Source organism: Acomys russatus, chromosome 8 (assembly GCF_903995435.1).
Source record: "Acomys russatus chromosome 8, mAcoRus1.1, whole genome shotgun sequence".
Classification (NCBI taxonomy): domain Eukaryota; kingdom Metazoa; phylum Chordata; class Mammalia; order Rodentia; family Muridae; genus Acomys; species Acomys russatus.
In genome coordinates, this window is record NC_067144.1 from 3046845 (window position 1) to 3071963 (window position 25119).

Genomic DNA, 25119 nt, shown 5'->3' on the forward strand with positions numbered 1-25119 from the left:
AGTGGTGGCAACAGTGACGACATTTAAGTCGCACAGAGATTGCCCCATCCCGGCCTCTACTTGGCATTCCACGTGTTCCACCCCCTCTCTCCGAGAGTTAATGAGCGGTATGGTCAGTGACTGCCCTTGCAGGAGGTCCCCCGCTGGACGCACAGGGCTAGAGCAGGGGCCAGTTGGGGACAACGCTGCAGCCAGGCTCCAGTGCCTCTGCTCCAGTCAGTCCCTCCCTGTATGCAGGGAGCTAAGGGGCTGGCTTGCTCTGAGATGCTCTCCCAGGAGGAAGCAGAGGCTAGCTAGCCCACCCTTCCCTTACTCTGAGATGCTCTTCAGGAGGAAGCAGAGGCTAGCCTGCCCTTCCCTTGTTCTGAGATGTTTTCCCAGGAGGAAGCAGAGGCTAGCCCGCCCTTTCCTTGCTCTGAGATGCTCTCCCAGGAGGAAGCAGAGGCTAGCTAGCCCACCCTTCCCTTGCTCTGAGATGCTCTCCAGGAGGAAGCAGAGGCTAGCCTGCCCTTCCCTTGTTCTGAGATGTTTTCCCAGGAAGAAGCAGAGGCTAGCTCACCCTTCCCTTGCTCTGTGCCCTCCAGCTCTGGCCCTGCTGTAGCCCAGCTTTCCAGCTTTTCCTTTCTAAAGGCAACTCCTCTCTGAGCAATCTTCTGGGTGAGGGTTCTGCCTTCAGACCTGGCCATCCACTCTAGCTCCACCACCACCCGTCAGACCTGGTCCAGGCTCTCCACAGCCTTGCCACCCCCCCCCCCCCCACACACACACTCCAGGACGGTGCTGGGGCAAGATCCCAGGGTCTTGTTCACCTGAGAAAAGTGCAGCAGCCCCAGGGCCTTCCCACCTGCTTCTTGGTCTCTTCTTGAGCTCAGAGGCTGTGTGTGTGTGTGTGTGTGTCTATGTGCACGTGCACTCGAGCGCTGGAGTGTGTGTGTCACACTTGCCTCTGCAGCCCTGCTCTGGAATCTCTGGAGCCCCCCCAGGCCTTCTCCCACCCAACTCTCCCAACCTTCCCACACAGCCCATGGCTTCAGGAGCCTCTGCCACAAGCATCAGGCTCCTTCTCTACAGTCTTAACAAAGGATAGCCTGGAACTCTCCATAGAGGCCCAGTTCGTAGCTCAGCATATTGCTAAACACCCTCAGTCAAATGTAAAACTACTGAGCTATCTATTCACCTCTCTGCACAGGCTCCTCTGGCCTCTAACACTGTCTGTTAGCATAGAGTCTCTGGCACCGTCCTGGCCGCTGGGAGCTGGTAGAGCCCCCTCAGCCACATACCCTGAGGAGCTGGCTTGGGGTAGGAATTTGGGGGGCCTTTTACTCAGCAGCATTTTAATTAGGGAGCTGGGGAGGAGCTTGGTTAATGAGCCCTAGAATTCATCTGGGCTGAGTACAGGAGGTCCCAGGGGAACAGGTACGTCACCAAGAGCAGGGACGCTGACTGTCACATTCTCATCTCCTGGTTTACCTGCATGAGTTAGAGTGAACGAACTAGAAGGCAAACAGTGGCCCTCCCCCAGGCTGCCCACAAACACCAGGCAACATCATCTGTTCCCCCGCCATATGTACGCATGTGCGGGCAGATTGATGCAGAGCTAGCTCCACACAGACCCAGTCTCCCCTCCCAGCCGAGCCCTCCCTCCTCACCATTGTCTTCAGAGGTCCCAAGGCACCGAGCACCCAGAGTGCTAACAACACCCCCGGGGTACACAGAGTACAATATGCCCGGTGGGTAGATACTGCCCCCTAGAGGGATGTATAACCCACTGTACGGCGCATAAGCGAAAGAAAGGCGATGCAGAAGATGGAAAGCCAGCAAAGGCAGTCAGTCATAGGCCCCCAATGCGACCTGGCAGGAAGGAGGGGTGATCTGGGTGCCTATGCTCAACCCTGCGCATCCATATACGTATTCATTAAGCAAACATTTGGCACTTTTAGCAACACTAAGGGCCTAGCCAAGTGAAGGACTAAACCCATAAGAGGCAGCCATGGGCTCAGACACCTCACGGAAGAAAGGCAGAGTCATTTAAAACCATTGTGAGTAGCTGGGCTTGGTGGCACACACTTCTAATCCCAGCACTCGGGAGGCAGGGGCAGGCGGATTGCTGTGAGGCCAGCCTGGTCTACAAAGCAAGTCCAGGACAGTCACGGCTACACAGAGAATCCCTGTCTTGAAAAATAAAACAAAACAACAACAAAAACCACTGTGAGCCAGATACAATGGCATGTGCCCATAGTCCCAACTACTGGTAAGGCTGCAGCAGGACAGAGCATCTGAGTTTAAGACCAGTGCAAGCAACAGACCCAGGCCTTGTTTTAAAACTAAACAAAAATGTGAGGAAGAGCTGCCTCAGTGGATAAAGGCACTTACTGTGAAACACCTGGGTCGGTTCCCAGCATCCACATGGAGGCTCACCATTTCTTCAGGCACCAAGCATGCTTATGGTACATGACGCACATGTAGGCAAAATACTCATGCACATAAAATAATAAAAATAAATCTGAAAAAAAAAAAAACCATTTCCAAACTAAACAAAAACCAAAATCAGCTGGGGATGTATCTCAGTTGGCTGCTCCTTCAACATGATGGAATTCCTGGGTTTAATCCCTGGCACTGACTGCACACACTGGGCTGGCGGCACACACCTGCATCCTGGCACTGGCTGCACACACTGGGCTGTTTACACACACCTGCATCCTGGCACTGACTGTGCACACTGGGCTGGTGACACACACACCTGCATGCTGGCACTGACTGCTCACACTGGGCATGGTGACACACACCTGCATCCTGGCACTCAAGAGGTGGAGGCAGGAGGATCAGAGATTCAGCCATTCGAGGCTACACAGGGAGTTTGAGACCAGCTTTGGCTATCTGAGACCCCATCTAAAAATCAAAATGTGAAAGTTCCTTGTGGTTGAGGCTCCCGTCACCAGTTGTGAGTCTGGGTGGTTAAGGAAGATTCGCCGTCCTAGTGGGGTAAGCAGAAACTGTCAGTCGAGGAGAGGGACAGGGAGTCTGTGTGTGTAAAGGCCGTGAGGGCGGCTAGGTTGTTTGTTTAGAAGAGGTTAAACAGGAGATGAGCAGGACACGGGATGAGGTGGGCTGAGCCTCAGCAGCCTCTGAGAGATGGGCACTTGATAGGGAGAGGAAGCCCCTCGCAAGGGTGGCTAGAGGGACAAGAGCTTGGGACAAGGATGGAGTGTTGTGACTGAGTGTGGACTGTGGGAGACACAAGATATAGAGTGGCTTGAGTTGCGGATTTAGCTCGGGTAGAGTGAGGGGGTGGATCCTTGTTCAGCCCAACTTTCCCCCTGCTGTGGTCAGAACAGCGTGAGAGGATGTGATGTGGGTTTTGATTCTGGCCTTAGGGTGTCTGGGCTTAAGCAGCCATTGCGCCATGCGCTTTTGCAGCTGCCTAGAGGCCAACCTAAGTCCCATATTGGGCCCCCCCCCCCCCCCCCCCCCCGCCGACAACATGGTCCCTAGGGCTAAGTTTCAAATATCCCTGCCTGCTGGCACAACCCTCCCCCAACCCATGGTACGGCCTCCCTGGAGCCTCAACCACTTAGGAACTGGCCCTGCCGGGGTTCCCCCAGGCCTGGTCGTTCCCACAGACGTCCCAGGGGCGCGTTCCCGCGGGTCCAGCGGTCGCTAGGCTACAGGATGGGGCCCTGACCTTCTTGGCTAGGCTGGCAGAGAGTAGTGCAGTTGGCGTGCATGGCGGCAGAGTCCGGGCGCTCGTGGACTCAGGCGCGCAATGCCTATGGCGCTAGAGAGGCGCTAAGGCGAGGCGTGGGCCGCCGGCTGGACCCGGGTTTGCAGCCCAACGGGCCGGTCCCCGAAGATGTTCGCGCCCCGGGCCGCCTGGCTCGCCTGCGTGGCCAATTGCGGGCCGACGCGGCAGCGCGAGCCGAGGCTCCGCGACTGGTGCGGCTGGTGGAACGCGCGGGCGCGCGAGCCGGGGCGGCCGGGACCGGCGAAAGGAGCGAGGCGCGCAGTGGCGGCTCGGTGTGCTCGGTGTGCGGGGAGCCGCGCGGCGGCGCCACCTACCCCGCGGGCGTCCTGGAGGTGAGCGAGCGACGGCTGCAGGAGGGGCTGGCGGCCGTGCGCGCAGAGCTGGGCGCGGGGCTCGAGGCGCTGCGCGCGGAGCTGCGGGCGGAGCTGGAAGCCCTGCGCGCTCTGCTGCCACCGCCGCCGCCGCCACCACCGCCGCCCGCCCGCCGCGAGCCCCGAGGTCCCGCCCTGCTGCGGGCGCTCGGCACTGTGAACGCGTTGGTTTCGTCCTCGAGGACCGCGGAGAACGGTCCAGACGCCCTAGCGGAAGGCCTGACGAACCGAGCGGCGGCACGCAAGAACCACAAGAAAACTCCAGTTCCTTCAGCGGCTGCGCAAGGTGGCGGAGATTGAGAGGCTCCAGCGTCCCCAGAAGGGAGCAAAGTGGCTGATGTGCAGTCCTCCCATCACTCCTCAGGTGCCGCCAGCTGACACTCCCTTATTTTGAGGGTGGGCGGCGCTATGGGTGATGGCCGCCGGGACTGAGTCTGGGGTGTAGAGCCCCTTTTGGCCTTGGTGCTGGGGAAGACTCTGGACTGGAGTGCGACTGACTTGGAGGGGCAGCTGGCCGAGCTTAGGGATTTGCAGCCTGGAGGCAAATGGTTGCCTTTTTCTTTAAAGTCCTAGGGAGTAGGCAGGATCCCCATGCATTAGAATAACTGGGTTATGCACTGGGTAAAAGACATTAGGGACGTAGGCAGCTCAGAGTGTGTCACTTCAGTATACACCTATACGGGTCACGGACTGGACATCAGTTTGCTAGCCACCACTGTCGAGTCATGTGGTCATTATCCCTTGAACGCATCCTCGGACAGTGATAAAAAGGACACTTCACTTAGCCTCCCAACAGTCGCCCGACATCAGCTTCTCTTTAGAATTATTCCACCGGGTAACAGTTCTCCAGTGTCTCCAGGCCTGGTTTCATTGCACCTGCTGCCTCTCACCAAAACCTTCCTGTTGAGCCTGCTGCTTCTTAAGTACTGGCCTCAACCAGGGTCATCATTTTGACTGGACACAGAAACCCACCCCCTTTGTTAGTCACTCAGGCTGTTTGTAAAATAAAATGCAATCTCTGGTGCAGGTGGCATTTCTAAGACTTGTCCTTCCCTTTTGACCAGGTGACTCAAAATATGTTGTTGCTGGTGTGTATCTGAGTGGGTCTTGGGTTTGGAAGATGGTTCTGTGGCTGTGGTGGACAAGAGGGCAGCCATTCAGGATCCTCTGGGTTGTGTGGACAGGAACACCGAAGCTGCTGTGAGGTTAGGGAGGATTCTCTCCTCGACATCCCCTCGACCTCAAGGCACAACCCTTCCCAGCCACATGAGGCCCAAGGTCACTGTGCAGGATTTATTGTGGAAACAGGAGTCACTCCCGGATCTTAGGGGCCGTCCCAGAGCCTCAGCCCAACTCCCAAGCCCAAAAAAGCCAGGTGCAAACAGGACAGGGTAGGGTGATGGGGCTTTTGTGCTACTGATGACCGGATGGATGCCCCAGGAGAGGCTGATATCCTGCGCCCTCCAAGAGGCTGTTGGGGGCGGAAATTATCCCTGAGTGGTCTGGGGTGCAAACCTGGTGGCCCGGTCTGGGGCACAGTCTGGAACTGGGCTACCTGAGGATGGGCAAAGATGAGTCAAGATGTGACAAGGGCAAGCAGAGAAGACAAAGGGTTGCAACTGAGATTGTGGGAAGGAACCGGGGTATAGGGAGGGGTTAGTTGGCTCCCACCTGTGCTCGTCCAATGGGTATGGTGTTTTCAAAGACAGTCCAGAGCACCGCTGGGTCACAGCCGGGTGTGGTCAGAGACCCGGAATATCGGTAGTAGCGCAAGAGACCCAAAGCACTTGGCAGCAGAGAGGCCAGCGGGAAGATGGATGTCAGATTCACAGAGACCCCTGGGTGGGGGGAGAGAAGCTGGAATTCTTCTTCCTGCTCCTGTTCCTCACTTGCATAACTTCTAGGCCAGATGGGACCCTAAGCTCCTTACCAGGTGAAGATAAATTTTTCAAGCCAGACACAATGGCAGAGAAATTGGTATTGTCCCTGTCCTCCTCCTGGGGGAAGAGTTCCGGTGAGCGGCTTTGAGGTTCTTACCCCCCACCCCCACCCCACACCCCAGGTGTGTGTCCAGAGCTGAAATAGGAATAGCTAGGACATTAATGGGAAGAGCCCAGCTGGAGGGTCCAGGAGATCTGGGGGGTAGGGTGAGGAAGATAACGTCCCATAAGGTTCACCAACACTCCATTCCTTTGCTTTGGCCCTCACCTCCTTGGGGGTCTTCAAAGTCCCTCTAAACCTTAAGCTCCCTGGTCTCTCTTTCTGGAAGCATGCATGGATTCACACCGCCCTTTCCTTACCAGCAACAGCACGGCCAGAACAGCGAACCCATCTGGATGGCTCTGTGCCTCCTTCATGCTCTGGTACTTGGTGTTCATGTGCACCACGTGCATCTGGGGAATACAGACCACAGGTGGTGCCCAGCTGCCCCTCTGCTCCCCGTGCCTGTCTTCCTTCCGGTCCACCCTGGACCCACCTCCATAGAGCCGCGCTTCTCGTCAAGGCTGTGCTCCGAGCCTTCGTGCCCTGGGCTGCCCCAGTGGAAATGGAGCTGCAGTAGCCGGTACTCTGGCGATGGCAGCCCAGCCCCTCGGATCGCTGGGCAGCTCTGCCGACAGGAATTTACTCGAAGTAGCACTGAAGGTGGAACAGCATATGAAGAGTATTCTTCCCCAGCAGACTCCCCTGCGTTGGCAGTCAAACTGGCCCTAGCAGTTGTGGTCACGCGGACCCTGTCTTCTCCAGCATCTTCACGTGTGGATGTGAACTGTCTGTCTGTACGGGTCCGTGGCTAGTTCAATTATAGGGGGCTCCTGCCTGCTCCCTACAATGCGTGTAGAGCCACCTCTGCCTTGTTCATGAGGATTTGGATTCCTATGCTAGTGTGTGTGTGTGTCCTCACCCCTGTGGGTGAGATTTCCTGTAAGCCGCGTGAAGTCCTGCCTCTCTGTACAGCAGTCTTGACCTTATGATGCTGACCTGTATGGCCATCATTCTCCAGGAGCCAAGGGTCTGCAGGTGCTGAATCATAGCCTTGAAAGATGAAGGGCCCGAGAGTGTTATCCCGCTGGACCAATCGGAGGTCAATGTTGATAGGGGACTGAGCTGGGCCCCCACAGGCAGGTGCTAGCTCCTTCCAGTGGGTGGGGCCTGAGGAAACAAGGACTGGAGTCTGCAGCAGGGGTCAAGGAGGCAGTCTAGGAGTATACTGGACAGGGTGGGTCCCATATACCCAAATGTCTTCCCTCTGCCCTCCACATACCTGGTTACAGTGGCTCTCTACCACCCGCCCGCCCGAGCTACCAAGCCTGCAAGCATACTGACCCACAGAGAGACAGGGTAGAGGGATCCAGGATATGGCTGCAAACTCATGCTGGGGACCGCCCCAACACATACATGGGCTAGCCATACCCATAGGCTCATAGACCCTGACTGGATTACAGCAGACACATGATCACAGCATGCCTGCTGCCCATTCCTTTGGAGTACAGAAGCTGACACGAGCCCAGACAGTTCCACATAGCCTGTTAAAAACTGTCCTCACCACACTTTGGGTCTTGGGAGTCGTAGCACCAGGTACCTGCAGGCAGGAGGCAGGGACTGAGCCCAGGACCACTATGTGGCCCTTTAAAGTCCCATCCTCGCCCAAATCCAGGAATAGAGACACATTAGCCAGCAGAGGCGGCTCCCTTGTGAATGCATATCCTCCCCAACTTGCCCCACTTGGATACATGGTAGCTCTAAGACCACACAGGCAGAGCCTTGGTCCTCACCCTTGGAGTCCACCTGTACCACCGGCTGTATGATGAGGAAGTGGAGCAGGAAGCCCAGGGCCCACATGATGCAGCAGTGGCCGTGACTCTGGAGAACTGCAAAGTGGACACGGAATGTGCGGCCAGGCTATTTAGAAGGCTGCTCCGTATTCATTGGCCAGTGAATTAGAGGTGTGGGTAAGTCCAGCGGACAGGCTGAGGCGGGGCCAGAATGGGCGGGGCCCAGGTAGAGCCACTGGGAAGGGAGGTGGGCTGGAGCCTAGAGTCCAAGGCCAGCTTAATGGTTGGCATTAATTCTGAATGGGATCTACTATTCTCCCTTATAGCAGACATAATGGGGGCCAGGGACCAGGAGAAGGGTGTCTTTATTACTCTCCCTCACAGCAGAGGAAATGGGAGAAGGGACCAGGAGTGACATCCTAAAGCCACCATCAAAGAAATTACTTCAAGGCACTTTGGATGCTAGTGCCCAAGACTTAAGAGGCTAGGAGAGGAGGCTACACAGACGTGAGACTAACCCACGCAGGTCCACACCCACCTTCCTACTGATGCTCCTGAGAACTACCCTACTAAAAGGTCTTGGAAGCAGCTCAGCCCTCCTGTGGGGGGATCCCACAGTGGCTGAAGCCCCCTTGTCCAAGCCCTAGGCACTCTGGAGGGAAATATCTGTGACTCTCTGATGTGTCAAGTGACCACCCGACAGTTCTGCACACGGGCACCATGTCTGTGTGTGAGCAGGTTAGGCCTCACAAAGACTAGCAAGGAGTGGGCTGGAGGCCTGTCCCTCTGGGTACCCGGTTCTCGACATCTCTTTCCCATAGCCCAAGAGAGGTGGGGTATAGCTCAGTGGAAGAGCACTCCCTTAGCCTGTGTCCCTGGATTCGCCCTCAGAACTAGAAAAACAGACAATTGCTAGAGGACCAGTTCTTCCCTGTTCTTCCCTGAAGGCAGTGTTGGTGGTGACCCAGAGAACCCTGCTTCAGGTATGTGAGGACAGAATGTAGGACTTGGCAGTTCCTTCCTAACCCTGGCAGTCTGCTCTGTCACTGCCCTTTCCAAGCTGGTGGGAAGAGCTGGGTTAGGATGGTGAGTTTGGTCACAGAACCCACAACTAGTTCTTGGGTTCTGACCACCGAGGGCTCCTGCATGCATTTGGTGTACACACACTCAGGCACAAACACCCACAAAACTATAGAAATTGAAATATTGTGCCAGGTGTGGTGGTGTGCACTCCCCCCTCCCCTTTTAGACAGGGCTTCTCTGTGTAGTCCTGGCAGTCCAGGAACTCTGTAGACCAGGCTGGCCTTGAACTCAGAGATCTGCCTCCTAAGTGCTGGGATTAAAGGCATGTGCCACTATGCCTGGCCCCAAAACAGTTCTATTTTAAAAGGTGATCTTAAGGACCCCCTCCCGAGGTTGCTATGGAGAACCCTGGAGTCCTACAGAGACTATAGTAAAAATACAGTATCTGGGAGCCTACCATGCCTTCCCTGCTTCTCAGCCCAGCTCCCCCGTCCCTGTGGGCTGTGAGCACCAGGGCAGGTGGGTGCAATCCACACTCTTTTCAGGAGGGGCAGGCACAGGGGGTGTTTAGCATCTCTCTTGGGACTTCTGTAACAAGACCATCCGATTTATAGAGGAGAGTCTTCTCAGAGGACCAAGTGTCTCCTGCCCTGCAGCGGGGAGGTGTGGGTAGCCAGCTGCTCCCCAACAGCCGCTCTGCTAGAAGGGACTGCTTACACCCACCTGAATGACTAGGGACTAAGTCCCAAGCCCTTCCCTGCTCAGCCTGTGTCACACTGGTCACCAGCAGTCAGAGGATACACCAGCCTTGCCAGACAGCCATAAGGCAGCCCTGCCAGTCACTCTGGCAACACTTCAGAAGGAGCACAGCATGGTCCCTTGCCACATGCTCTGCAGAGGCTGCACACTCAGCTGTCTGCCCACAGGGGCTGAAAGCTTAGGAGAGCCTGGATATGGGGAGCCTGGCTATGGGGCTGGGCCGCAGGAAGGACTGACTATGCCTTTTCCATAACACAAGTTTATTTGGCATTGGATGAAATGGTTCTCACAGCATCTTAAGAAAGGATTAATGCCAACCCGACCAAAAATACACCCAACTAAAACCTTTAGTGAAAGGGGTATGTAAAAACAGGCATTGAGACAATGTACAGTATCAAATTCCACTTCAAGGCAGGTCAGAGGGCTCAGAAGAGTGGCAAGACAGTCTGGGAAAGGGGCCTCCTAGGAGCTTTGGCCTGTCCCTCCGGGGCCTTGTGGGATAGGCAAGGAAACACAAACCCCAGAAAATACTGGATTTGGGATTATTTGCCAGTAAGAGCTGGCAGATCCCAGTGCTTGGAACTGGACAAATAATAGTCTGAACAGGCCCAAACACAGGCCTTCCATGCACCCTGAAGGCATGCTGGACAGACCCTGGCAGCCCTGACAGGCTCACCTCTGCACCCCAGTCCACTTTAGGTCACCCTCTTCACCTTTGCCTCCTATAATCAGGTCCAACCCCAACAGCCATTTGGTCCCCAGATAAGTTTCAGTCTGTACATATGGCCTTCTGAGGCGCTGCTGTGTGGTCCTTAGGACTCTCTTGGGTGGCCTGGCACCAATACACTTCCTCACGTTGCTCCAGAGCATGGCTGCCCGGCACCCAGCACTTACTGGAGGCATGAGTTCCCTGCTGTTCTCAGCAATGGGTGTAGGCAGCAAGAGGCCTATGCAGAGCACTGTCTGCAGCAGCTGGTCTGTGGGACAGACTGTCCACTGACCTCCAGTCAGCCCTGGGATCCCAAGTAGTGTAAGGATGTGCCTAGAACTGTGCAGGTCTGAAACAGAACTGGAACCACAGCCCCACTGACCACGGTGTGCGAAGCAGCTCAGACTCCGCGGTCTCAGAGCAGCCCAAGAGCAACTGCTCTCATGGGCATCACCTCAGCCCCGCTCCTGAGCACCTGTGAACCATCGTCACCTGCAAACATTTGGCCACAAGACACACACAGACACAGAAAGACCCAGACACCCAACATAGAAAAGATGATTGTGCTAAAAATCGCACAGAACCTTGCTTAATCTCCAGACCTTAGATATGCTGAAGGCCTATGTCGGGAGACAAGACCACTGCATGGAGCTGGAGCCGGCAACAGGGCTGTTCGGACAAAAGCCCCGTGCTGTGGAGGGGCTGGGAAACACGTATGTGGTTGGCAGACACTGGGCTCCAGCAGTGGTCACGGGGCGAAGTGGACTCAGATGACACAATACGGAGTGTCCACCTGAGCCATTCTCTTCCCAAACAACCCTTTATGGCACAGACAAGGTGAAGGGCGCTGGCTAGACCCAGTGGTCACCCACCAACAAGCAAAGCCAGGGATCCAGAGTGTCACAGATCAAAGCCAGCAAGTCCCAACCCTGCACAGAGGTCTAGAGTCTGTCTATTCCTGGGGAGCCATGCAGAGCTACGCCACGGAGAGTGCAGGGCATGAGCAGGGGCCTCCTGCCACAGTGCTGGCCTCAATGCAGAGCTAGAAATGGGGTGGCACGTTCAATTTCCTGCCAGGCATCGGCACCTTGATATTCGCTGTTGGGCTCAGACAGGATGCCCCAGAGAGCCAGTGCAGCAGCTGCGAAGGCTTTCCCTGGAAGCAGCCTTCTAAGCAGCCACTAGTGGTAGTGCTACTGCCTACACTGGTGAAGACTGGCTTCTGTAGGGAGACAGTGCAGTGAGCAAGCCCATCCAAAGATGTGTCTGTGTGAGGGCAGCCCACTGCCTCTGTTCTCTTGGAAATGTGTGGTTTCAATACCTGTGTCATTCTACCATTTAAAAACAAGACTAAGAGCCCTCAGGTACAGACGGCAAAGGCACCTGCTTCTCTTTCAGGGTGCCTGGCTTCAGTTTCTATGTACACACCCGCTGCTGGTGGGGGTGTGGCAGTAGAGTAGGTCCAGACTATGACAGGACCCTTTCAAGTCTCCCACTGGGATCAGTGTCTTCTGAACAGGAAACAGATACTCCTAGCCCACTGGGGCCATGGGCTGAGCCACCTAAACCACAGTATTGAGGGAGCTCCGGGGGAGGCGCCCACCCCCTGGGGGTGCTTCTGTAGCTGGGGTGCTCCCATTCTGGGCAGGCTCAGGAGGCACCAGCAGGGCACTGCTACTGTCTGTAGAGTCTTCCAGATCTGCCAAGGAGCTCTCTGCAGGGGGCAGCGGCTGATCCAAGTGCCTGGGCAATGCACCTTCAACGCCACCATCCCTGGGGGTTGGCAGGCTGGCCTCCACGGGCTCAAAGGCATCATCATCTGCAGGGGACCAGAAGGAAGTCAGGGTAAATGAGGGCCTGGGCAGAGGGAGGCTTCCCCTCCTAACCGTGCCCTGATTTCCGAGTGCTCAGCAGGACCCAGGGAATGCTCCTTGCCTACTGTTCTGGAAGAGCACTTATCTTGCCACCACTGTCTGTGCGAGGTGAAATGCGGTGGCTGGCTCATCAGAACTAAGGAGACCAGAGGAAAGCCACCTCTGGTTCAGCCGGGACACATGACAGCCAGGACTGCGGCAGAACTATGGCCACTAGAGCAAAAAGGGTTGGGTGGGAGCAGGAGGCTGTGAGAACTGCCAGTGTCAGCAGAAAGCCAGACTAACGTGATCTCAAATCTACCTGCCTCGTACTTTGCTGGTGACCAGAGGCCTTGGCTGTGAACCATCTCCATCCCCATTCCCTGACCAGTCTCCAGAGGCTGCAGAGAGTGGGGATCTGCAGCCATCTAGCACAGTCTTGGCAGAGGTTCACCCTGTCTCAGCCCTTTTGCGGTGTGAAATCCAAGCAGGGCCTCTGGTATGCCGGGCAACCATGCTACCACGAGCTGTGCCCCTAGCTCTAGCTGTAGCCTCTTGGACAACAGTGTTGCCAATCTGCTCTGAAGGCAGGAATCACATCCTCACAGCCCTAGTCCACAGCTGTGTCACGAGTCCACTCTGCTGCAGAGTGCAGGCATGTAAGGAGCCAGGCAAGAGGCACACTGGCCACTCCTCCTTAACTAGAGTCTAAGAACAGCTCTTCAGGTGGGTCAGGTGGCAAACAAGCAACTGATCCAGCCTCACAGCAGCGTTGGACACAACAGGAGGGACTGTTACAGTGGTGCCTTTACGGCTCAGGACCACTTCTGTCCTTATGATCCCATTGCCCAGTCCCCATCACAAAGATGGGCTGAGGGGTCCTGAGAGCTGCACTAACAGGAGCTCATAGGAGGAAGACAAGGGGCTACTCTATGGCTCCCCAGGACTCTCGACACCCTGAAGGTCAGGATCAAGTGCCTTCTGTGGGGGCAGTCTTGGAAAGGGCCCTGAAGATTGGGCAGGCAGCCAGAAAGGGAAGTGAGTCCCCAGGTCCCTGTGGTCCTGACTGCTTGACAACTCCACATTCCCTCCCCTAGGATGGACAGGTACCTGCAGGGTCATAGAAGACACTGTCTGGGTTGATAGAAGCCTCATAGGGTGGCGGCGGGTCATCTGGCTGGTCCATATCTGGGTACTTGTAAGCTGTGTAAGGAGGCGGAGGGTCGTGGAAGTGGAAAGTCCCACCCTCACCGTCGTCAGAAAGATGTAGTGGAGTGAGGCCTGTGCCAAACCCATCGGGGCCATAGTCAAAGCCAGGGATCCTCCGGCCAAGGTTGAAATGGTGCACTGAGAAACAGGAGGGAAGCTGTGTGATTTGGTGGCAGGCTGCAGGCTCCGGGCCTCCTTCCCAAGGCTGAGCCTGCCATCCCAGTGTCACATGCCTATAACCAGCAATATGTCACACGAGACTCTGATTTGCCAGAACCTCCCTCCCTTGGGCCTCTCCAACCAAGGTGCCCTCACTCCATTTAGGTGCATCCTACTCCAGCTCCGTCACTTGGCTGCTCCACCTCCCTCCTGAGTATCCACCACCTACTAGAGAAGCTTAGGTGAGCATAAAGGCAGATTAGGAGGACTGCTGGCCACGGCTGAAAAACCAGGGCTCTAGTTAGTGATGCAAGTTTCAACCCTGCCCTAGGAAACACCTAGGGAACACAGAACAGGTGAAGGTGAGATCCCTTGTAGCTGTAGGAAACCTGCTCCCAACCTTCTCAGTGCTTAGGAGGGGCCTTCCAGCCAGATGAGGTGAAGACATTAAATAACTCAGCTGCCTGCTGTGGCTCCTGGTATCTGAGTTGCCTCCTCCTCCTCCACCTCCAGGTGGCCCATACTCGCAGCTCATCACGAGAAAGTGCTGGAATGTTCGGGATACTGTTCTTGATACAGAGCTTAAGGGGTGGAAGGCCTCTCTTGAACTTGGCCCCATGCATACCTTCTCAGCTGTCCCCTGTGTCTCTGGCTCCCTAGGGTGTGTTCAGCCCCAAAGCACTTCTATCTTATCATAGATTCCACCTTGAAAGGATAGGGCGGACTTGGTGACCTGGGGGTGGGGCGGGCTGAGGTGTGTGTGTCACTCCTGTGGTCCTGGGGGCACTCACAGTTTGCTCCAATCAGGGACTCGATGCGCTCCCGGCGCCGCTGACGCAGCCGGTGGACCATGAAGAGCAGCAGCGAGAGGATGAGGAAGGAAGAAATGCAGCTGACAACCAGGCGCATCCCGCTAGCCATGGAGTCAAACAGGCTGCTGCCATCTATGGGGAGGGGTGAGGAGAAGTAAACCAGCTGCTCTGAGAAAAGGAACTTGCAGGGTGCTCGCGCGGGGGTGGGGGGCAGAACAAATGCAGGCACGTGCTGAGTGCTGGGACTGCTCAGGCTCCACCCCAACAGCTCTCACAATGTCCTTGACAATTCTTTTAGTACAAAGGGTAAAAGAAAACTGCTCAAAACTGATAATACTGTGGTAACACTGAAAAAGCAAGAAAGGGAGCTCAGCTCAGAAGTCTCTGAAAGTGCTGTACAAACAGGGCCGCCTCTCCCTGCTATCTGGCCGTGCCCTGGTTCACTCTCACTGACCGCTGTGTGAAACGTTGCTGCAGTTGCCACCAAGCAAGGAAGCAGAGACTTCTGTTCCAGGGCTGGTGTAGCTGGGCTGTGACATAACTTAGCTTATGTGTCTAAGCCACAGAATGACAGTCCAGGCAAGACTACGCCTGAACTCACTGGAGGACTGCGCAGAGGACGGCTGAGTCTTCCGACAACTGTCTGGGCCAAGATTCACAAGGGAGAGTTAACGTGGATGTTTCCACTGCAGCTGCTGAGTTCTTAAGCTACTGTAGGGCACAATCTCCCTGCACACCAGGCCCAGCACACCACACACTGCGGCACGTTAGGCCCCAGGGCAGCCTTTACTGTGCATGCCTGCAGCACACTTCCTCTAAAACCTCCAGTACACACTACACACTCACGCAGGTATGAAAGCAGGGGGCTTCCACTGCCAAGTGCCCATCAGTGTGACTGGTGCTTCTAATGTGCTCTCAACCTAGAAAGCCCCAGGCTGACGGGTTAGGGGTTAGTGACCCACTAAGCCTCGGGGCGATCTAGAGCTGTCCACTCCCTACCTCTACAACAGTTTGGACGGCAGGTCCCTAGAGACCAGCCTAGAGAAAAACACTCCACCAGCCTGATCTAGACCAATACAAACAGCCCAGCTAGTTCTGTTGTCTTCTCATATGACCAGGAAGTGATGCTAAAAACTGGAGTGGAGTTGGGCAGTGGTGGCACATAACTGTAATCCCAGCACTCCCAGGCAGAGGCAGGCAGATTTCTGTGAGTTCCTGGACAGCCTGGTCTACAACGTGAGCTCCATTCCAGGACAGCCAGGGCTACACAGAAAAACCTTGTCTGAACAAACAAAACCAAATTAACTAACCAACCAACCACTGTTGAGTGGATACATGGAAAAGATCCTCCCAGGCTATTAGCTGCCCTCTGCATGCCTCTGATGACCCTCCAGGACCTCTGGCTGTGGGATGGTGACAGGCCTGTTCATGAGAGACCAGCACTGAGTTCCCAAGTGAGTGCTGAAAGGAAGCAGCCCCTTTGCTCAAGGACTGCCCCTCCACTGTGGGACCCAGAAGACACACCTTCTAGGGCCAAGCCAACGAATTTGTCAGTTACAAAGCAGAGAGCTGAACACTAACCAGATGGTAGGTCAAAGGTCGTGGGGACACATGAGGTACTCTAGCCATTCATGCCAGCACTTTGCGCTGTCCAGTTTAATGCTCCTCTGGTCCACACAGACTTGGTTCCCAAATGACTGATATTGAACAATTTTTTTTCCAGGCCCTTCACAGTATAGTTACATGTCTTCTTTAGTGAAATATAATTTAATGATGATTTTTTGTTTGGTTTGGTTTTTTGAGACAGGGTTTCTCTGTAGCCTTGGCTGTCCTAGACTCACTTTGTAGACCAGGCTGGCCTTGAACTCACAGAGATCTGCCTGCCTCTGCCTTGAGTGCTAGGATTAAAGGTATGCACTACCATGCCTGGCTAAGTAATTTAATGATTTTTAATATAGTTTTATTTTCTTATTGAGTTTTGTTGTTGGTTTTTAAATTTGGCTGGAAAGAGTTGTGGGTGTTGGGAACCGAACTCTTACATTTTTCGTCGTGAGCCTAGCCTTTAATGACTGAACCATCTCTCTAGCCCTCTTATTGAGTTTTTAGAGTGTTTGTATGTTGAGACAAAATCTCATATATCCCAAACTGGGCTCAAACTGCTTCTGTAGCCAAGGATGGTCCTGAACTTGTGACTCGGTTGCCTCTGGGCCCGCCAGGCTCTACTGTGCAATGTGGGGAAATCAACCCCAAGGACTCATGTGAGCTAGACAAACACGGTGTGAGCTGCTATGTTCCCAGTCCCCAGAGGTCTTTATATCTTCTGAATATAAGAATTGTGTCTTATACTCTGGTTTCTCTTCAGATCATATAAATCTTTCGCCTTTTACTAAAAAAAAAAAAAAAAAAAAAAAAAAAAAAAAAAAAGAATTGTGTCTGAACTTACATCTTAGACGTTCTTTCTTGCTGGGCGGTGGTGGCACACACCTTTAATCCCACTACTTTGAAGGCAGACAGATCTCTGTGAGTTCAGGGCCAGCCTGGTCTACACAGTGAGTCTAGGACAGCCAAGGCTACACAGAGAAACTCTAGAGAAACTCTGTCTTGAAAAATCAAAACCAAAAAAAAAATTACTCTTTCGTGGTTTGTCCTTTCAGTTCTCCACCAGTGTATTTCAAGGAGCAGGATAAAAGTTTAATGATTATTTTCAAGGACCATGTGTGTGTTTACTTTTTTGCCTATTCTATGACAAAAGATTTCCCCTTGTATTTTCTTACAGAGATTTCACAGTTCAGCATCTTCTAGCCTGGTTTATGAAAATTCTGACTTACTCTCGGGTGCAGTAGCTGGAGTGGTGTAACAGTCGTCATGGCTAGCCAGCTGTCCCAGCTGTGTGTCCAAGTGCGGTGCCTTCGCTATTGAGTTACTCTGCTTGCGTGTTAAATATTACTGCACCATATTGGGACTACTCCTGTCCTCTAGTTCATCAGTTCTCTTTCTTCGTTTCCATCTGTGCCATACTGCTTTGATTAATAAGACTGGAGCCTAAGTCATGAACTAGGTATCACAAACCCTCTTTCTTTGTAAAACACTGGGCTCTTCAGCTCTTTCTCCATTGCAAGTAAGTTTTCAAACCAGTTTAAGAACAAACCAGCTCCATTTTTGGGAGAGCTTCTACCTGCATCTATAGTTGATTTGGAAAGAAGAATTAACGCCTATAAACATGGTATTTTTCTTTTTATTTAAGGCTTTGATTTGGTTACCTCAGTTTGTTTGTTTGTTTTGCTTTGTTTTTTTAGACAGGGTTTCTCTGTGTAACAGCTTTGGCTGGAAAAAACAAAACAAAACAAAACAGCCCTGGCTGTCCTGGACTCCCTTTGTAGACCAGGCTGGTCTCAAACTGACAGTGATCCACCTGCCTCTGCCTCCCGAGTGCTGGGACTAAAGGCATGAGCCATCACACCCATCCACCTCAGTGTTTTATTGGAGATATAGTTTACTTCTTTTTTTAATGTCTGTGATTATTTTTTTTTTTTTTTGAGACAAGGTCTCTCTGTGTTAGCCTTGGCTGTCCTAGACTCACTTTGTAGACCAGGCTGGCCTCGAACTCATAATGATCTGCTTGCCTCTGCTTCCTGAGTGCTGGGCTTAAAGGTGTGCGCCACCACGCCTGGCCCGCCTATGATTCTTTTTTTTTTTTTTTTTTAAATGATTTATTGGGTCGGAGAGGTGGCTCAGATGTTAAGAGCACTGACTGCTCTTCCAGAGGACCTGAGTTCAATTCCCAGCAACTACATGGTGGCTCACAACCATCTATAGTGTGATCTGGTGCCCTCTGAGATGTGCCTGCAGGCAAAGCACTGTATACATAATAATAAATAAATAAAACCTTTAAAAAATGATTTATTTATTGTATGTACTACACCTCAGTGTTTTATACTGGCAGCAAATATAATATGCAGAGTTTACGGTTAGATATTTCCTATGTTGGGGTGCTATTTTAAGTGGCACTTTCTTTAAAATGTCAGTGTTTAATTGTCACCAATAGTACACATAAATACAATGGATTTCTGCATATTGGTCTTGTATCTGGAGACTTGCTGAACATATTGGTCCTAGGAGTTTCCCTGCAGATCCTCCAGGACTTACTTTGTAATGACATCATTTGCAAAGGGTGACGTTCTCACTTCTCCCTTGCTGCTAATCCTTACTTCTCCTTCCTCTGGCAATGGCTTTGGTCTTGAATAAATGCTGAACCCTTGTACTGCTGAAGGGAAAATGAAAGGTAACTGCTGAGACTTTATTCCTGCTGTCTCTACTTCCACTGACAGGGTTGGTCCTTGCTGCAGATGAGTAATTCCTAGGTAAGGCCCTGTAGGAACAGGCACAGCAGAGCAGGGCCCATTAAGCTGCTCCAGCTGCGTAGCAAAGTGGCCTGCAGAAGTTCTGGGCCCACCCTGACACACGAAGAGTTCTGCTCTGCTAAGAAGTCCCCATTGTGGCCAGGCTTACTAGGCTAACTATAGCACAGACAGGCCATTCTGTCTAGCCTGGTCATCTCTGCAGAGCCCAGGCTGAGGGGCAGGGCAGCACTGGGACATCTCCAAGGAGTGGAACACTGGGCTCAGATGATATCGCTTGTGCAAGCTGAAGTCTGACTCCCACGGTAACAACAAAGCTGGAAGACTGCAGTGATGTGGCTAAGGGCACAGGAAACTCTGCAAATATCCAATAGGTGTTTGTATTTTTCAGGACTCTGGATGGGTACATCCATATAATGAGAAAACTGTCTGTTCTGTGGGAAGGAAGAGGTCCAAGTGTCAGTCTCTCTGGTCCTATGCTCTCTGTACCCTGATGGGTTTGGCTAAAAGCACAGCCTCTGCACTTACTGAAGTCAACTGCATGTGTAATGGAACATGTGCCAGAAAGCCTGCTCCTGCCCAGCCTCAGACACGGCCTACAGAGGACAGCTCTGTTCCCCAAGCCAGCAGCCCTCCTGGAGGGGGCAGTGATGGCACTCTGCTCAGGGGATAGTACATATTACTGTGGCCTCATACTCCCAGCTCTAGCCTCCCCTGCACGGAGCTCCTGAGAATGAGGACACACTCTTCACGCCTGCCAAGCTCCTGTTCTGCAGGGCCTACTGTGGCACCCAAGAAAAAAAGAAATTCATGCTTTTAATTCATACTCCTTAAGACCTGAGTTCACGCTGACATGTCAGTGGCTCTGGTGTTCGGCAAAGAAGGGCGCTATGTGGTGGTCTGAGCAGGATGGAACCTGCTGGGCTTCCCCCTAGGAATGGATACAGGATTCAGCGCTTTGCACATGCTAGATAAAGCTCTGTCACCGAAAGTATCCAAGCCACAAGAATGCTCTTCTGTTGCCAGTCAAAGGGTGGTTATCCTGAAACCTGATTAAACAGTGTGCACCCTAGAGCACCACCTAGTGGTGGAGAGGTTAAAACACTGATGACTATAAGCAAGGACTATTTATTTCACTACCTTCCACATTCCACTGTAGTACAAGGGGGAAGAACTCAAATGCCCATGTAAATTTCAAGTTTAGTTCTTATTCTTAAGAAGCTGGGTGTGGTGGTGCACGCCCTTATTCCCAGCACTCAGAAAGAGGCAGGCAGATCACCATGAGTTCAAGGCCAGCCTGGTCTACAAAGCCAGTCCAGGACAGCCAAGGCTACACCACCCCTGCAAACAAAACAAAACAAAACAAAACAAACAACAGTGCTAGACAGGTCTGAAGCTGCCAAGTTCATTTACAAACAAACAGTCCTGCTGAGATTCAAGCACATTGTAAATACTACCTTAGAATGAAAAGCAAGCCATGCTAAGGGTGGCAGTCACAGGGGACTTTCATAGATGCCTATCAAGGCCCCTGAGCCAGCTACATAAGTACATGTTACCACCACTGCTGTGTCATATACAAGCTCTCCAGAGTCCCCATCACTGCTTTTAGCTCAGGGTAAGCCGTCTCACCTGGGTCCAGACACATGAACTTGCAGCATTCCTTAGGGTCCTTGCGGTACTGCTGACATCCCTGGGGCCGCTCACACAGGGCAGCCACGCACATCTCAGGCTCCCCTCGATGGCAGGTACAGCTCAGGCATGGGTCATCCCCCTTGGGAGTGAAGTAGAACCCTTCATCCACCACATTGTCTTTGATATCAACACATGTCTGACCTGCAAGGGGCACACGTGCAGGGATGTATGTGTTACCAGCAGCACTGAGACCCGACTCCCCGCCACCACCTGCACCTTTGGAGAGAAGAGGACAGAAAACCCAGGAGCCAGTCAGATCTTTTAGGCAAGTCCTCCCTATTTGGCATGCTAGATCTGAAGTCTGGACAAAGTGCAGCTGGCCAAGACAAATGCAACCCTCCGACTCAGAACAGGAATGGCAGATTTCAGGGTAAGGTTCCTTGCAGAAACATTTACTTTTAACCTACCTGGTTCATTTATGAGATTTTCTAAGTGCTAAAATGTAGATGTCATGGCTATTAGCTATTTAAAAACTGGAATCATGGGCTGGAGAGATGGCTCAGAGGTTAAGAGCACTGTCTGTTCTTCCGAAGGTCTTGAGTTCAATTCCCAGCACCACATGGTGGTTCACAACCATCTATAATGAGATCTTGTGCCCTCTTCATGTGTGCAGGCAGAAGACTGTAAAAATAATAAAGAAAGAAATCTTAAAAAAAGAAAAGAAAAGAAAAGCTTCCTTCTGTGTCCTTACAAAAACAAAACGAAACAAAACAAAAACTGGAATGAGCTAGATGTGGTGGAGCATGCCTTTAATCCCAGCACTCAGGAGGCAGAGGCAGGCGGATCTCCGTAAGTTCGAGGCCAGCCTGGTCTATAAAGTAAGTTCAGGACAGCAAAGGCTACACAGAGAAACCCTGTCTTGAAAAAGCAACCAACCAACCAACCAACCAACCAACCAAACAAACAAAGAAACAAAGGAACTGGAATGTGTTTAGAATGAGTGTCTAGGTACTGCTTGGCAAGATGGTCCCCTGAAACCCAGACACATGTAGTAACCTGCACAGATGTGACCTGGGAGACCAGAGTAGGGCAAAGATCCCGTAAGCTAGTGAGCAGCTGTGACGGCTGCACGGGGAGGGGCTAGGCACGTGAGAGGGAACGGGACACAGAGGCCTGCTCCACTCTCCAAATGGCTCTCCTCAGTTAGAACTGGATCACAGGGCATCAATGTTCAAGGGAAGAAAGAGAGAATATGCTTTGCTACAACAGTGAGAAAGGACAAGGAGAAAGGAACAGATCTGCAGAGAACCACAAGATGCCATTAGGCATCCAATGCGTCCAATGCAAGTGCCAGGAGAAGGAAGCAGGAAAGTAGTGAAAGAAAGAAAGAAAGGAAGGAAGGAAGAAAGAAGGAAGACCGAACATTTCTTAACGCAGTAAAAACATGTCTCTAAATCCAGGATATGCAGCAAACTCCAAATAGGATTAAAGACAAAACATTTCACAAACTGGCACATTACAATAAAAATTTTGAAAATCTAACAGGACCATCCAAGTTTCTGACACTGTCCCATGACATCATCTACAAATGTGTTGGGCCCCATAGCTACTCTGGGATGCATGTAACTGCAGGCTCAGATACAAGGTGAGAATGCTTTCTTGTTTGGTTGTCATCTTGGCTGCCCTGCAGCTCACTCTGTAGAACCAGCAAGGCCTTGAACTCACTGAGATCCGCCTGCTTCCGCCTCCCGACACTGGGATGTTTTTTGACTGCGCTTCTAGAGGAACTGGGTTCAATTCCCAGCACTCACATGGCCCCTCACAACTGTCTGTAACTCCAGTTTCAGGGGATCTGACACTGGGATTAAAAGTGTGCATGACCATTGCCCAGCTGCAAATTTTAAAAATATTTCTTTATTTTTATTTTCTTTACATTGGTGTTTTTTAATCTTTATGTATATCTGTGTGAGAGTATAGGGTCCCCTGGAACTGGGGTCACAAACAGCTGTGAGCTGCCACGTGGGTGGTAGGACTTGAACCCAGGTCTTCTAGAAGAGCAGCCTGTGCTCTTAATCACTGAGCCACCTCTCCAGCCCCAGACAAGGTAAAAAAGTTAAAAGTAGGACACAGGAAATGACTTGTGACTTGTAAAGGGACCCTGGTAAAATTAACAACCAGCTTCTCAGAAGAAAGAACTGTAGGACAACATAAAGTGCTCAAAGGAAAATCAGATATAGCAAAGCTGTCTTCCAAAACATGATGCCTGAGCAGAGGGTGTGACTCTGGTAGAACACTTGCCTAGTATGCATAAAGGACTGGGTTCAATCTTGAGCAACCCTGAAGGGCAAAGTAACACTTGCTAAACAAAGTCTACAATTTGTGCTGAGGGACTTGCCTTAAAGACCTACCAAAGGAAGTTCTTTAGGCTGTGGTAACTTAGTCCAATATAGCAACCCAAATCCATACCAATGCACACCGCACAGGAGGCAATTATAAACCACAGTATAAACCAATGTTTCTCTCTCTTTTCTCTCCTTTCTTTTCTTTTTTCCTTCCTTCCCCCCACCCCCTACCCTGAGACTGGGTTTCTCTGTGTAGCCCTGGGTGTCACAGAACTCACTCTATGGACCAGGCTGGTGTCAATCTCAGATATCAGCCAGCCTCTGCCTCCCAAGTGCTGGAATTAAAGGTGAGTGCCACCACTCCCCAGGTCTTCTCTCCTTTTGATATAGGATCTCACTGTGCAGTCTTGGCTGGTCTGGAACTTGCAGAGATCCACCTGCTTTTGCATCCTGAGTGCTGGGGTCAAAGGTGACCATCTCTATACCTTGCTTTCCTTTTTCTCTTAACCTGATTTAAAAGCAACTGTGATTGATGCCAGACAAGCAGGGATGTAGTTCAGGGGCAGAACATGCCTAGCATGCAGGAGCCTCTGGAGTCTATGCTCATACCAATTTAATGAGATTAACAAACAAATAAATGTATGAACACTCATATAAAAGAGTATGTACTTATCTAATTGCCAGCTCAATAGTACATAAAAATAAAATATATGCATAATAAATTTTCCAACACAATACAGAGGGTATATACTGGAGTAAACTGTATTAATTAAGGAATCACGAACTAAATCTCACAATTTATATGTAGAGAAAAATGACTCAGTATGGATGCTGTAAGAGACTAGAGAGATGGCTCTGTGGTTAAGAGCACTGCTACTCTTCCAGAGGACCTAGGCTCAGTCAGTCTCTAGCATATTTAACAAATAAATTCTGCATCATTAAAGGCCCAGTGGAAGCCAGGTATGGTGGCGCACACCTTTAATCCTAGCACTCGGGAGGCAGAGGCAGAGGCAGTTGGATCTTTGAATTCAAGGCCAGCCTGGTCTACAGAGTGAGTTTCAGGACAGCCATGGATACACAGAGAAACTGTTTTGAAAAGCCAAACAAAGAAACAACTCCTGTGAAAAATTAAGACAAATCACAGACCGTGGAAAATGTTTGCAAACCACATCTCTGGTCACGAGCTCACCACGTCTATAGTAACCAGCCTGGTCCTTGGTAAAGTCTCCTGCTGGAGACTTAGGGCCCTGAGGGCCGATGCAGACTCAACGCCAGCCCTCTCGCCAGTAGGCTAACAGCGCTGAGCCAGCCACAGCTGACTATCACTGTCAGGCAGCTCAAAGCGCAGACCAAATATAGTGGATGGAGCAGATAGTTAAAGGCTGCGATGTGCTGAGGGAGGCCAGCCTCACCTTCCCGTGGTATGAAGGATCTCCTGCACAACAGACCAAGTTGCAAGCACCAACGTCTACTGTCATACACTAAATGTTTGGATTTAAATGAAAAATAAAGAAAAAACCCATCATGCTCTCAAGATAGAATGGTCAGCAAAAGCAGAGCCAGCTCTGACACAGATGAAAGAACCACCCCAGAGACCACGAATGTCAATGGTCCATACAGTAAGGATTCTAATGGCAAATGCAGGCAACATGCAAGACAGATGGTATCTTAGCTGCTGTTCTATTGCTGTGAGGAGAGACTATGACCAATGCAACTATAAGCATTTTTAAAAAGAGACTTATGTATACTGTGTTCTACTTGCATGTAATTCCTACAGGCCAGAAGAGGGCACCAGATCTCATTATGGATGGCTGTGAGCCACCATATGGTTGCTAGGAATTGAACTCAGGACCTTTGGAAGAGCAGCCAGTGCTCTTAACCTCTGAGCCATCTCTCCAGCCCCCAAAGAAAGCATTTAATTGGGGGCCTGCTTATAGTTTCAGAGGTTAGTCTGTTTTCACCAACCAGGGAGCATGGCAACACACACGCACGGGAGAGCAGGAGCTAAGAGCTGCATCCTCATTCAAAGGCAGGCATCAGGCAGGCGGGCGAGCGGGCGGGTGGGCAGGCAGGCAGACAGGCAGGCAGGTAGGCATCAGGCAGGCAGTAGGCAAGCAGGCAGGCAGGCAAGTAGGCAGGTGGGCGGGTGGGCAGATGGGCAGGCAGGCAGACAGGCAGATGGGCAGACAGGCAGGTGGGCAGGTAGGCAGACAGTCAGGCAAACAGGCAGGCAGTCAGGCAGGTGAGCAGACAGACAGCTGGGTGGGCAGGCAGGCAGGCAGGCAGGCAGACAGAGGGCCTGGTTTTGGCTTTTGAAACTTCAAAGCCCACCCTTAGAGACACATTTTCTCCAACAAGGCCACACCTCCAGTTCTTC

At 52.1% G+C, this 25119-nt stretch overlaps 3 protein-coding genes across 5 annotated transcripts in view; 1 reads left to right on the plus strand and 2 right to left on the minus strand.

Annotated features, from left to right (window-relative positions):
* Positions 1 to 3723: 3723 nt before the first annotated feature.
* Positions 3724 to 4413, plus strand: Fam246c (family with sequence similarity 246 member C). The gene has a single exon (XM_051150522.1). The coding sequence runs from the start codon at positions 3724 to 3726 to the stop codon at positions 4411 to 4413; it is 690 nt and encodes a 229-aa protein (XP_051006479.1).
* A 963-nt stretch (positions 4414 to 5376) lies between these two features.
* On the minus strand, positions 5377 to 8189 carry LOC127193064 (carbonic anhydrase 15). 2 transcript variants are annotated; one of them, XM_051150405.1, is made up of 8 exons: positions 7887 to 8186; positions 7658 to 7693; positions 7093 to 7263; positions 6590 to 6750; positions 6414 to 6506; positions 6044 to 6110; positions 5785 to 5951; positions 5377 to 5668 (listed from the first exon to the last, which is right to left on the minus strand). In XM_051150405.1, exons 1-8 carry the CDS (start codon positions 7951 to 7953, stop codon positions 5438 to 5440), a joined length of 993 nt encoding a protein of 330 aa, XP_051006362.1. In that variant the 5' UTR covers positions 7954 to 8186; the 3' UTR covers positions 5377 to 5437. The 2 variants fall into 2 exon arrangements, with proteins under 2 accessions (XP_051006362.1, XP_051006363.1); XM_051150406.1 differs by lacking the exon at positions 7658 to 7693 and having other exon boundaries at positions 7887 to 8189.
* A 1723-nt stretch (positions 8190 to 9912) lies between these two features.
* Dgcr2 (DiGeorge syndrome critical region gene 2) overlaps positions 9913 to 25119 on the minus strand; it is a 62618-nt gene continuing 47411 nt past the window's right edge. For both annotated transcript variants that reach the window (XM_051150645.1, XM_051150647.1), the window contains exons 7-10: positions 20398 to 20601; positions 14390 to 14542; positions 13341 to 13577; positions 9913 to 12196 (exon numbers count right to left, since the gene is read on the minus strand). In XM_051150645.1, the coding sequence (XP_051006602.1) occupies positions 11940 to 12196; positions 13341 to 13577; positions 14390 to 14542; positions 20398 to 20601 (851 nt within the window). In that variant the 3' untranslated portion in view covers positions 9913 to 11939. The remainder of the gene's footprint in view (positions 12197 to 13340; positions 13578 to 14389; positions 14543 to 20397; positions 20602 to 25119) is intronic.